The 14869-nt window shown below is 36.8% G+C and overlaps 1 protein-coding gene across 1 annotated transcript in view; it reads right to left on the reverse strand.

The window, feature by feature from the left end:
- The window catches only part of LOC110385059 (E3 ubiquitin-protein ligase Ubr3), an 80482-nt gene extending 65613 nt beyond the window's left edge, over positions 1-14869 (reverse strand). Inside the window, exon 1 of the mRNA XM_038012543.2 lies at positions 14212-14869. Within this exon, the coding sequence (XP_037868471.1) occupies positions 14212-14428 (217 nt within the window). The 5' untranslated portion in view covers positions 14429-14869. The remainder of the gene's footprint in view (positions 1-14211) is intronic.

The raw sequence follows: 14869 nt of genomic DNA on the forward strand, positions 1-14869 counted from the left end.
CAGTTGAGTGTCGCCTTTTGGCGATACAGTCCCTGTCCTAGTGGCTATCGTGGTCGTTTGCGCCCCAGATTGTTCAGGGGGGGAGCCAGTTACCGGACTGGGTCTCCCCTCCTCCCACTCCTTACTCTGCCTCAGGACTACCCGGTCAGTACCACTGTTTGATCTATCACACTAATGTACACCAAACATAACATAAATATCGATATCTCATTTGACGGCCAATTAATTGGGTAAAGAGGTAAATCCGTGAAGCAAATGGGTAATCAGTGCCCGGAAGCCATAAAAATGTACAGTCATTTCTTGACTCATGCTACTGACACTGAATCGTCTTGTTTTTAATATTATATTAGTTATATTCGTTCTCATGATTCACGATACTTAATAGGAAGTAATTACTGTTATATTTTGCGTTAATCATTGTGTTAGCCATATTCAAAAACAATATAGTTTAAAATTAAATATGAAGACATTTCTGCGCGAACGCCAATTAAAATTAACAATTTTCAGTACATACAGGAAAATTAAATCGAATTTCGTCGAAATTCGACTATAATTAATTATTGTAATTGTAAGTTTGTGCACTATTATGATTGTATTTTACACTTCTATAATCACAAATTTCGCCAAGACTAAACTATAAAAAATATTAACAAAGACAAACAATATTTAATCTATTCTCAATTTGACCACAGACGTCAAGAACAAAAGTTTGACAATAAATTGTATGCATGCGTGTGTGCGTCAAATACATGGTATGTAGTGTGTGTAATGTTTTCTTTATTGATTTAATGTATCTTTTATGCATTATTTTTAAAAAACATTAGCTTTGTGCACTTCTTCTCTATATTCTCTATAAGTGTGGAAAGTTTCATACTCCTCCGTCCGCGCAATTTTCGTATTAATATATAGATGACAGTGACCGGCCGTAACGCTTAACACGTAAACAGTGTTAATATGATATTAAACAAATAAATTGAACACTGCTCTTTACGAAAGCCGACAGTATTACAGCGAGTATTGTAAAACAGTGTTCTTCTATGCATATCACAATACACGTCACGAATCACCAACGTTTGAAGTACAAATAGAATATATAATTATCTTTATTTGGATTGGAAATTACGACTATATGGAATTCTCACTTCGCAAAATTAAATTGTAGTAATTTTCTTAAATAATTATTTTTTACTGGTTGTAGGACCTCTAGTGAGTCCGCGCGGGTAGGTACCACCACCCTACCTATTTCTGCCGTGAAGCAGTAACGCGTTTAGGTTTGAAGAATGGGGCAGCCGTTGTAACTATAGTTGAGACCTTAGAACTTTTATCTTAAGGTGGGTGGCGCATTTACGTGTAGATGTCTATGGGCTCCAGTAACCATAACACCAGGTGGGCTGTGAGCTAGTCCACCCGACTATACAATAAGAAAAAAAGCTGATGTGTTTTTTAAATGTAATTCGCAAATCCTTTAACAAATAACAAACAAGGCTGTCCTTTGTTTCAGCGCATCTTCAATAAAACGAGATAAGTTCACGGCGTCGCTGAGGCAGTAGTTATAAAACAGAGTTAGATAAAAAAATAATCGCAACTTGGATATTTTTTTACAAGGTAAAGTTTATCGACCTTTCAAACGAAGACACCTTAGCAACTATAATACTGAAATGGTTCATAAATCTTAACTTTTTTGTTTAAACACGGTAACGCTAGAGTTGATTTTTGATTTGAAAAAAATTACACACTAAGTCAAGGTCAGTTCAGTCTGTAGTTTTGCAAATGAATATATTACATAATCGAAATTATTATAAATTAAAGAGTATGTACAGAGACGAGGTTTTTTTTTACGACAGAGCCAAAGGAATTATGTTATAGGGATGTTAATCTGAACTTCTCCATTATTTATGGTTTCCATCCACTTTTTTTTTAATTGCTTAGTTGGGTGGACGAACTCACAGCCCACCTGGTGTTAAGTGGTTACTGGAGCCCATAGACATCTACAACGTAAACGCGCCACCCACCTTGAGATAAGGTTCCAAGATCTCAATATAGTTATAACGGCTGCCCTACCCTTCAGACCGACACACATAACTGCTTCACGGCAGAAATAGGTAATGGCATTCAGAAATAGGCTGCAGCGTTTTGTCACCAACTTTCATTTGCCTTAGATTTTATCATAGTACAGTTAGGAGAATGACTTCAAGACCCACATTGTCGTACCGAAGCCCACAGATTTCACTACGTGAATACCACCCTTGAGACATGAAGTCTAAAAATATATAGATATTTTTTCTCCTACCTACGCCGAAAGTTCGGTTTTCCTCCCGCTGTACAGGGAAGGAAGTCTAACTTTTCCTCCCGTTGTACAGGGAAGAAAGTCTAACTTTTCCTCCCTGGGTACAGGGAAGAAAGTCTAACATTTCCTCCCTGGGTACTGACAAGTGCGCATGCGCGTTAGTGTCTATGTCTGCTCTCACGCACCTAAAATTCCATAGTTGTGCTCGGATAATTTGCAATATTGTGTTTAGTGTAAAAGTGAAATTAACAAAAGGCAATAAAATTGAATAGTGAAGTATTAAACGAAGATGAGTTAATCAGACAGTTCTTATTCAATTAGTAGTATTTTATTTAAAATTAAAAAAGTTGTTTTTTTATGGGTGGCGACTCCTTATACTTGAGTCGCCTATTATCAAAGCCGGCAATCTAACTTTTGGACAATGATTGGTAAATCAGAAAAACGAATTATTGACTTTGTATTCCATTGGCAGTCACAAAACTCTTCGGAACGAGATCTTAGATAAATAACAGGTTAACTATTAACCTTTATTTAATGCAGGTTTTGAACCGTATTCTTTGAAGGAGACGATTATATTCAAATCAATCTGTATTGACATATCAATAAATTTTTTTTGTCCAAATGCACAGATTGCCACCTTTGATAATAGACGACTCACTTATACTTATAATTTCAATTAATTATAGTCGAATTTCGACTACTGCGGGACCACTAGTTCAAGATAAACTTGTACACTTATATGTAAATTTCGAACAAAAGATTAGGACGGTCGCTCTACCGAGCAATGACAGCTCGGTAGAAAATATCTTTCCTTTGACGATCCCCCTAAATACTGTCAATTTACCACTATTACTTGCATAACAATCAGATAATTAGTAATTGTAAAGTTACATACGTAAATATTATTTTAGTACTGTAGATGGATAAAAAGGGTATTGTTGGATGATCGGAGTCCGTAGTGTATTCTGATTAATGACCGAACAGAACACATAATTAGCGATGAACATATTAATTTAAAGGGTCGCCCCTTTACAAAGGTTTTTAACCGATATTCAACAGCTACTATACCTATGTAAGTCATTAATTACGTCTAGCAAAAAAACGTCTGTTCCGCGACGTTCCGGTCAAAACTAAACAAAGGGGGAGGGGGGGAGTATAGGGAATCTAGGCACGTGTTTGCGTCTCGATCAGCTGTACCGGGGTCAAAGCCCGCTACGGCCGGTGAGTAACGCCAGCAGATACAAAACGCAACGAGTCAACGCACTCGGCCAAGAACTAGTACGGACTCGGAATCGCGGACTCGATAGGGGGTTAGCAGTTAGCGCTGCATCTCCGCGTTGTCGAATCTTACATGAGTCATTGGTATGCGGCGGCCGTATCCAGTACAGTGTGCTTAGTGCGAGTTTCTTAACGTTCTCGATAGCGTAAAAGTTAAGCCAAAATTGTATGCAATTGGAACAGCGCCCCTGACGGCAAACGTATGCAAACGATCCCATTCCATACAAATATGAGTTAACTTTTACGCTATCGAGAACGTTAAAAAACTCGCACTAAGCAAACAGCAGTCGAGTGTGGTGGTCGCGATATTACGACGTAAACACCAAATAATAGATTCGGTTCTGCTTGACGCTGGAAAAAGACATTTGCACCAGTCACAATTGAAATTGTTACACGACGCAATCAATCGATTGAAGATTATACTCGTAATACGCTTTTCTGTCTATCAAAATCACGTGCTGTGATGATCGTAATGTCGCATTTTTTTTTTTTCCTACCTATACTGATAGCCTTGAGGGGCTATTTCAGCTTACCCTAGCTTGTGTAGGTGAGCTCACGGGGCTCAAACCGGAGAATTGCTAACACTGACCCTAGCAAGAGCAGTGCTTCGCAGAATCTACCACCGGGTCGGAAACGCGACCCACTGAGAAGATCCGGCGAGAAACTCAGTGGGTTGTGTCTGTGGGTAGTGTCGCTAGTGATACTCGTAACATAGAAATGTCATCTAAATCATACTGGTGGTAGGACATCTTGTGAGTCCGCACGGGTAGACACCACCACCCTGCCTATTTCTGCCGTGAAGCAGTAATGCGTTTCGGTTTGAAGGGTGGGACAGCCATTGTAGCTATACTTGAGACCTTAGAACTTATATCTCAAGGTGGGTGGCGCATTTACGTCGCACTTAGCACGAGGTGGGCTGTGAGCTCATCCACCCATCTAAACAATAAAAAAAAGATTCTAGCATTCAAGACCAAAAGTAGGTGAAAACTGTATTTAGAATTTTAAACCTAGGTACATGTTCTATGCTGCGAATGACTTAAAAATTGTATATGCAATTAACAAGAACCTTCCTTCAACCTTCAATTTAAAAAAAATCTTACATAACACAAAAACAATCAAATAAACGGAAACCGACTTCAAGAAAATAAAATTAAATCATTATCAATGTAGCCAAAGTCAACTAGATGCCCATCATTAGGGATATCTCAAAAAGTACTGGACGGATCTTGATAAGTTTAAATAGGACCACGTGACAAAAGCACTAGCACAAAAAAAACTGTTAAATTGATAACACCTCCTTTTTTGATGTCTGTTAAAAAGAGTTACTGTGATACCGCCTATGTTTATACAATCTGGCGATGTGGTGTAGTATGTAAATCTAAATCACTTACATACATCTAATATTTGACTTGTTAGTTGGAGTATCACACTACATATTCAAAAGATAAACATGATTAAACATGAAAACTGGTATCAACTTTACGGCACGACGCCGGTAACCGGATATGAAATAATAAATCTACACATTTTTCGAATAATATACGAAAATGAATTTATAATAACCATCCTGCTCATTTCTGCACCAAAACAGAAATGGTATCTATTTTTTATCATTATTATTATTATTTATTGCCCCTGTAGGCAGACCAGCATACGGCCCACCTGATGGTGAGTGGTTACCGTCGCTCATGAACGCCAGCAATGCCTGAGGCAGGACCAAGCCGCTGGTTACCATTTCTAGTCTGGAAGGGTGAGGCCACTGTTATACAACACAATGGAGACTTCAACTTAATGTCTTAAGTTCTGTGGACGCTAGTAACCATATCACCAGTTTTTTTTTTAACTTTATTATGGCGGTAAATGAAATCAATATTATGATTGTAAAACTCCCTACAAAATCAAGGCTGAAAACGAAAATCACTAAAACAATGGAAATTTTCAACTCCAAAAAAAACTCCGGAAGGAAATTAGCGTAGAATATATTTTTTAATTAAGCTATATGCCAATTAATTGCTCTTTAAATGCTCTATTAGAATCCGTCATTGCTCCTCGTTTATCACTATTAGTTAAATTTTAATTAATTAAAAAAAAAAAAAATGCTATGAAATCTAAAATATCCACTTTTTTTGTAATTTTTTTTGCTAAAAGAATTGCTCCCAAATTTGTTCTATTAATTAAAAAAAATCCCTAGTGAAATTAAATTATACCAGTTTCATTTAAGGGTTTTTAACGAAATCACATGTTAAAAATAGAACACTTTTATGAGATCCTCCGTTTATTAAAATCCGTAACGACTCGCTTATAGAGTCTAGGATTTCGACTATCAATATAACCTGTTTACGTGTTTGATATTAATTCTAATCTGGGTATGTCTTTCCAACTATAAGCTACACATTAGCTAGGTTTCGTTTTGCATTATCTAATCAATCACTTTGTTTAAATAGAGTAGCCTTATTATCGGAATAAAATAAATTGCGATTAAGCTCATGCTCATTGATCAGAAATAGTTCTTAAAACAATCCGCAATGCTGGCTTCAAAATGACCATTTATTACTCCCTAGATTTTTTAAGGAAGTCGTCGTGGCCTAAGTGATAAGACATCCGGTGCATTCGTGTTGAGCGATGCACCGGTGTTCGAATCTCAGGCGGGTGCCAATTTTTCTAATGAAATACGTACTCAACAAAATGTTCACGATTGACTTTCACGGTGAAGGAATAACATCGTGTAATAAAAATCAAACCCGCAAAATTATAATTTGCGTAATTACTGGTGGTAGGACCTCTTGTGAGTCCGCGCGGGTGGGTACCACCGCCCTGCCTATTTCGGCCGTGAAGCAGTAATGCGTTTCGGTTTGAAGGGTGGCGCAGCCGTTGTAACTATACTGAGACCCTTAGAACTTATATCTCAAGGTGGGTGGCGCATTTACGTTGTAGATGTCTATGGGCTCCAGTAACCACTTAACACCAGGTGGGCTGTGAGCTCGTCCACCCATCTAAGCAATAAATAAAAAAAGTCCTAAAATTAAACAAAAACGTGAAATGAAATTACACGACATTACGGCAGTTATGAATGAGGTAGATGAGTTTTAGCACGCACTGGTAATTACAACCAATGCTCCTGCCTGTTTCTGCCAAACAGCAGTCATGCGTTGAGGTTTATTGGTATATAAAGCGAGTAAATTGCTAAACGATTAAAACTTCGACTTCATGTGTCTCAACTTGAATATTGTATATCCTTTTATGAAGGTTGTAGGGCAAGCCCCTGTCATATTGTTTAAAGATTTAGATGTGACAACAGAAAGCCCTTTAGAACAGTAGGTAAGTTGTTTAAAACAAGACAACAGACCAATTCAAATTATTGAAGTGGAACCTGACAGAGGAATTGTTTGAAAACGTGATAAATCCTGAAACGATACTGAAACAATGTTTGATATATTTCTCAATTATGACGATATTAAACAGAGTAGTTATTATAAAAAAATTTAAATGTTTGTTATTGGTGAAGTTAATGAGGTGGTTGGCAGTGCTAACATGCCAACCAGTAACCTGAGAATTTGTAAGTAAAAAATATGATGAGACACATGACATCCGGCGCATAAATTATCTCTTTATAAAAACAGACGCGGACATCTATTATGGATTGCTAGAACAAAGCAACCCCTAGCGATACGAACGCGTTATTATAATGGAAGCGATCGGTATTGCATGAATTTTGTCACACCCGACTGCGCATGTAAAAAGTGGTGTATTTGTTAGTGAATTTCTCTAAGCCGAGATTGTTTCGTGTCTTTTGATGCACATTGAAAACAGAATCATCTCGGATCCTCCCGATCCACTAACGGTGTTTTTAGGTACTTCAAGCACCGGTCACCGTTCTCGTCGAACCCGTCGCTTGCGACGAAGGGCTCGACGAGTAAATTAACTCTCAGACACAGCCCACTGAGTTTCTCGCCGGATCTTCTCAGTGGGTCGCGTTTCCGATCCGGTGGTAGATTCTGCGAAGCACGGCTCTTGCTAGGGCCAGTGTTAGCAACACTCCAGTTTGAGCCCCGTGAGCTCACCTACACTTCAAGGAGAAGCTGAAATAGCCTCTCAAGGCTATCAGCATAGGTAGGAAATTTTCTATTTTTGAGAAAATATATTAGGCCTAAAATACTGGCACATCCTTCGCATGCGTTAGCGAAAAGAATCTCTGTACCATTTATTCAAAGGTTAATTTTATGTTGATAAACAATATCACAATATACAAATTGACAAGATTTCGAGGTTCGATCGATATTAAAATTTACTATGTAGAATCAGCATTACAATCGGCATTTGGGTCGAACGCTGTAAGTGCGTTGACATTGAACAAGTGGGACAAGACGGGTTGCAAAAAAATCTATCGCCAAGGCTTCCACTGCTCTTAGCGAGAACTCCGATGGATTATTACGTCGTAGCCAATAAGGAAAATAACGTATTTTCCTAATAAGACAGAATTTGAAAACTAAGAAAATATTTTTGAATTTGTGTAACTGAAATCTAAGTAACTCATTTCGAGTAATATATTTAAGGCTTAACCTAGTCAAGACCAGTGGTTCTCAAATTGTGGTACAATTCAATGGTCATATAGCTTGAAATGGTCCGTGTAACAATCTCTTGAAATGGTTAATTGGTAAAAAGAAGTACACAAGAAAATAAAATTCATTACATTATAAAGGACTTTTTTATCGCTTCGACGGAGGAACGGGTAATCGTAATTCAACGACTACCCCCCATTCTGCAAATCGGAACTCATTATTGCTAGTTACTCGTGGCGGATGTAAGGAAGGTGGCTATACCTACCAAGTCACCCTACCACTATCATTATTCTCCTGCCCTTCTACCAGTCGCCTGGGGTCGGCGCAACATGTTTTCTCCTTTCATACTCTTCTATCATATACCATTTCTTCGCTCACTCTCCTCTTACACATATCGTTTTTCACGCAATCCATCCATTCTTTCTTACGCTGTACGTAGTACGTAGCTGTACGTACGCGGCGTGTCATTTATCTGGGACCCGACAATGTGCGGGCTTTGCTGCTGAGGCGTCGGCTAAAACGAAGCATGTCAAGTACGATGCTCTGAAATCTACATACCTGTTTGTTCCAGTGGCAGTGGAAACGACGGGTGTGTGGAGTTCGGAGGCCAAAAAGTTTATTGCCGCAATTGGCCACCGCCTCAGAGGGCAAGGCCACGATCCTCGGTCTGGGTCGTACCTGGTTCAGAGATTATCCATTGCCATACAGCGTGGCAATGCTGCTAGCGTAATGGGTACTTTCGGGCCGGGTGCGATCCAGAGTGGCTTGTTTGACTAGCCGATGCCTACGCGCGCATTGCTGTTAGCGTGGACCTTTATGTTACATATGACGACGCTCGCAGCTGAAAGTAAGTATTGTACTTTTTGACGAAGCATGTTGCTGATAACTTTATTTCTGTAATCTGACGAAGCATGTTGCGGATAATAACATGTACTTTTAGGTTAGGAATATTGTGTTCTTTTTTTTATAATAAATAAATTTAAGTTCTTTCTTATGTCTACCACTTCTTCTGAGTCACTCTACCACTATTAAAAAATATTTCACAGATTTATTTAAAGCCCAAAATAATTATTCTTACTACCTAAGCAGTGCGCGTTTTTTCTGTTTGGCGCGGGAAATACAGTTGAGAACCACAAGAGTACACGAACTGCAAGCAATCACACATTTATATTGACCTTTCCGAAATATTAAAATACCAGTCTTAAAAAGTTTCAAAATCCTGTTTCTAAACATAAGTTTATTTACGTGTGCATAAATTGATTAGTAAATAGATGTGCAGCGGTTACTAACAGAATAAAAGAATTCCGGTGAAAACCTGAATCACGGTAACGAAGATTTCAAACTTATAAGTGGCCCCGGTAAACAACAAATTAAGGAGCGGACGGTTAGCGTGGTATGGACATGTGATGCGTAGAGAGAAGATGCATGTGACTAGGAGATGTATGGAAATGGTAGTGCAAGGTAGAGGGGGGAAGAGGTCGACCGAAGAAGACATGGATGGAGTGTGTGAATGACGATATGAGAGAGAGAGAGGAGTGAGTGTTGAGATGACGGCTGATAGAAGAGAATGGAAGAGAAAAATTAGCTGTGCCGACCCCACATAGTGGGATAAGGTGGAGAAAAAGAAGAATGCATAGTGACATTATAGTATTTGTAGATTCCGCACAACATTCGGATCATCGATCTGCAGAGCAAAAACATCCGCACAGTGAAAGATCTTCCATTTACAGAAGTATAGTTATGCAATTTTTGGATAATGTGAATACTTTATTTGACCTTGGACTTTATAGAATTACAAAAGAAGACGGCAAACACCAGCCACATCACAAAAGTCTGTCCGTCAGGATCGCAGAAGAAATATGCAAATGTATTCGTGTTTTTTTTTTCTTCCACAGAAGAATATCGCGGTATGTGGGCGTTAAACAGCACTAAAAACTTTTTAGTAAAAACTTTTTTATCCTGATTTTTAGGCAAATTATTGTATTATCATTATTACGAGTTAGGTTTGTGAAAGTTACATTAAAAGATAACATAACACAGATCAAGTTAACAAAATGTTTTTTTTTTTTTGATACCATTTCGTTTCATACACAAGCAAGTCTGTCAAGCACGTCTCATTACAAATTTAGAACAAACGATTATTCACTATTTAATGGCTAAATATTTTTTTGTAACTACAAATGTATCTGGGGTCTCGTAATTAAAAAAATAATATGTGAAAAGGTGAATATCCCAAGAGATTTCGAATAAGCATTTTCTTCCGAAGCGGTATAATGGTACCCCCTCGTGTCGTTATTACTGTTTCTAGACGCTTCTACGTCAATTTTATGAGAGTTTCTATAAGATCTTGCAGAGTATTGTGCAACTGTTATTCTAAGCTTCACTTTTTTTATCTAGACTTAGAGTTCATGCAAATACCACTCTTTAATGTATCTCAAATGTACTCAGTTATGGCCCGGCTGCCGACTGGCCATTTTATGCGGTGCGTATCACACTCTTACCTAAATATTAACTAGCATTAAGTTTTAGTTAAACAAGACGTTGTCACAGTTAACCTCTTTTGGAGAAAGACTGCAAAAGGAAGAAGATCTTCCACAGAACGGGTGTTTTGCTCCCTAGATCGGCGGTCCGAATTTTGTGGTTTAGAAATTGCAAGTTCATGTTCTTCACAAAACGTCTTATTTGCAAATACCCGACGACATAGGCTACTAGGCATCGTGTAGTTTCCTCATCGCATTTTAAAAGTATCTGTCTCCAAATAATTTCGTACTCTCCAAAGATGGAAACGAAAATGATAGGACCACTGCGCGCGGTATGACCTATTTACTGCTAGTAACCTCTAGGGCTTAATATCCTAACAGTTACACTAGTCTTAGTGAGAATAATACTTACTTCGCTAAATCTACCAACGGATCGGAATAAAGACCCACTGAGAAGGTCTGCGGAGAAACTCAGTGGGTCAAGTTGCTTATCAAAACCTTCGTCGCATTCGACGGGTTCAACGAGAACGGTGACTGGTGCTAGAAATGTCTAAAAGCACCAAGAGTAGATCTGGCTGATCTCAAATGATAATCCGAATGATGGCGACTATATGTAATTTTATGCCCTACCATGAAGAACATACCCGAAAAATAAATATTTACTAGCTGGGCCGGCAAACATTGTTTTGCCATATAAATTATTGCTAGGAAAGATAAATAACCTAGATACCGACTGCAGCGCCATCTGCCGGGCTGATTTGTGAAGCTAAACCATCCAGGGTGCCACCCAAACGCATATAAAAAAAAACATTCAAATCTGTCCAGCCCTTTAGGAGTTCAGTGACAAACACACACACACACACGCACACAGAAGAAATATATATAAGTATAAAGATAATAAGTTTCTGACATATCATGCGAAAAAAAATACTTGTAAAATAATAAGTATTTTGTTTTTAGAAGTGCATACAATATAATTATTAACAGAGTACTTTGTTATTTTTTTAAATAACACGTATGTTGCTACTATATAGATTTACACAGCTGTTGTTATTATGTCATATTAAAATTACTTGTTTACAAGGTTTGATGCATAATTATTATATTGAAATCCCTAGTTTAACAGTTTTATAGTTACCAAAATTAAATAGATACATACAAATAAATAAAGAAAAAAAGGAGATTACTCACTCAAATATTAAACATCATAATTACACAAAGGAAACTTTTTGATTTTGAAAAAAATGTATTTTTGTTTATTTGTTTAGATAAAAATCAGTAATTATTTGATATTGCAGGTCATACCAACCATACTACCTCATTTTTTTTATTTCTGGGGTCTCCGTTTTAAACAGTTCCCGAATGAATGTGACATAGCTTGAATATAATGTTTTATTTATTTATTTTTATTGCCTTTGTAGGCAGACGAGCTTACGGCCCACCTGATGGTAAGTAGTAACCGTCGCCCATGGACTTCAGCAATGCCAGGAGCAGAGCCAAGCCGCTGCCTATTATTGGCTATGTATTGATATAGTGACTAGTAATGTAATTAGGAAGGTAACATTTGTGTCAATTTAGAGTGGCAAAATGCTGAAACGTGTACAGCAAAAAGTGCATATCAATCATTGAAACATGATAAAAGCAAAAGCCATTAATTTTTTATTTTTTTTAATGCTAATTAAATAAAACAGTCAATATAAAAAGTTTAATAATATCAAAGTTTTCCTAAATTGTCAAAGAAATTGAGTTGGCCTAACGTTAGCTGAGCTAGTCTGTAATTCAAAGCAAAATTAAGTCTTAGCAAAATAAGAGCTTTTTCATAGATGTCACCATTACTTACTGGCACTAAGTTCTTTTGACTGAGAACAAAGCAGGCAATCACTTTAGATTAAATGAATTTTGGACTTATTTTCTTATTGTGTAGAACAAACAAATTCAACTTTTTTAATATGGTTACCTGAGTCCAAAGAGATCAGCATGTGAATGCCGCAAACCAGAGACATGAGGACAAATCACAATTGTATTGTATAATGACTGATCTACCTCTCAAACCAGAGCATAAGACTCCTATGCAGCAGAAATAGGGAGGACAATTTTAGCTCCCCGTGAAGACTTAGAAACAGGCAGTTGTATAACAGTTTTCTCTACCCTTTTAAGGCATATGAGATAAGATAGTGCAATACTATTCTATGCATCTTTAGGTGCTTATTGTTTACTTTTTGGCTTACAATGTTTAACAAAAGGGACATTTAAATTCATAGCTTTTTTTTATTTGCTTGCCCCGACATACAATACTTTAGTAATATTCAAGTTATTTTAATATTAGAGAAATATTCTAAACCTGGTTTTCACTTTTTAGTTAATATTTTAAATACAGTCAAGTTTTTCGTCTCATTGGATAATTTTATTTAAAAAAATATATATTTGAATTTATTCTATTTATTTTTATTCTTATATAAGAAAATATAAATATAAGAAATTAGTTTCTTGCAAAATGCAGATCATATTTATAGCAAAGTTATCTTTAAAATACCAAGTACAATGATTAACTCTTTCTCTATTAAACCTTTTTCAGCAATATGGCAAAAATCAAGAATTCAGAAGAAGACAAAGCACAGTGTAAATTTAAAAAGTCTAGGCTGTTTTTAAGAAAAGAGGTCAACTGTATTTGTGATTATGTATATTTTGCAAAAAATTATGAATTTAATATGGAAAAAAATAAGACGATGCTAACTCACTATGCACACACACACAATACAAATCAGACAAATAGTCATGAACCAAGCGATACTATTAATTTTCCTGTGAAACAGAATTGACAGTGTTATGGAAATCAGACCACATTTGCTACACAAATAACCTTAGATGGGGCAAAAGAGGCCTTAAATGGTTACTTCAAACTGGACATAGAAATATATGAAAGGCTATGAATTAACTGCATTGATTTGGTCAGTGATGTTAGTAAGAACTGAATATAAACTGAGTATACTGGATTTTATAGCCCAAGAATGTAAGAGATACATGGAAGAAACTACACTCAGTATTGAATGGCTTATAATTCACAAAGAAAAGTGTAGTAACAACATTCTGAACACAAAAAAAATTATGTATAGTTTGCCTTTTATTTGTTTTTAAATTAATTCTCAAACCTAACACCCACCAATTATAATCTGGACAATTTTCTTGGTCTCAGGTAGAAGTAAAAAATGCCTTTATACTTTGTAGTTCAATGACAGAACTGTCAAGGGTATTAATGATCTCCAAGATGTCAGCAGTTGATATTAGAAGAGAATACCTTTTGTTTAAATAAATGTATTTGATGTTTAATTTCATACTTCGACCCCATAACACTAATCCATATACCAAAAAGGGTCCATTTATGTACAATCTTCTGATTAGACTTGATTGCTTCACAATGACAGTTTGATATTATCTATGTTGTTTTTGAATTATTTCTAGGTAAAACAATGATGTAGTTGAAGCAATTAACCTTAGAAATAAATATGTTCAATAAAAGTTATAAACGTCTATTTGTTTAACAGTAACAATAGGTGTAAGCGAGCATAACCTACAAACACAAAGGTACAGTTATACTACAAATACTAACCGACTGCAGCGAATTCATCTGGTGTTCTACCTCCAGCCAGCAGCCACCGACACCAGTCAATGGTCTCCCACTCGTCTATAGCCTTGCTAGGGTTCAGCAGAACGTCTAGAAGTGGCCCCAAGTGCTGTGGTGATCCGCTGGAGCAGTCCGCATGTATGTAAGCGGCTGCCCCCCTTTTACCCTTCTTCATTAACACTTGAGCCGTTGAATTAGCCATTGTAACACTTAGACCGCTTCACAAACCAATAGAGATCACATGAAACACATAAGTCACTATTTAATTCGGTCACTCAAGGAAGAAAAGCCATTTCAAGTTTTACATAAGGCAATGAACTGTACTCGGTTACGAAGTCACGGTTCACCATGCTTTCGTTTAAGAAACACTTTAAAGAACGAAAGAGAAGCGTTTGCGCGACTTAATATGAAATGAAACTGAATGATGAAAGAAAGAAAAATATTAATTCCCTTCGTTTGGTTGAAAATATGCAATTCAGAAACAACTCGTTTTACGTCCGTTTGGTGTTTCCAGCAATTTCATAAATTTTCCCAAAAAAATATGTTTCGTCTTGTGTTTAAAAAATGGATAATATTTTGAAATCTAGACAACGGTATTAAATTGCAAGAGTTCAAGACTTTGATTCATGATTTTAACATGGCT

The sequence above is a fragment of the Bombyx mori genome, chromosome 8 (genome assembly GCF_030269925.1).
Source record: "Bombyx mori chromosome 8, ASM3026992v2".
NCBI classification, from domain to species: domain Eukaryota; kingdom Metazoa; phylum Arthropoda; class Insecta; order Lepidoptera; family Bombycidae; genus Bombyx; species Bombyx mori.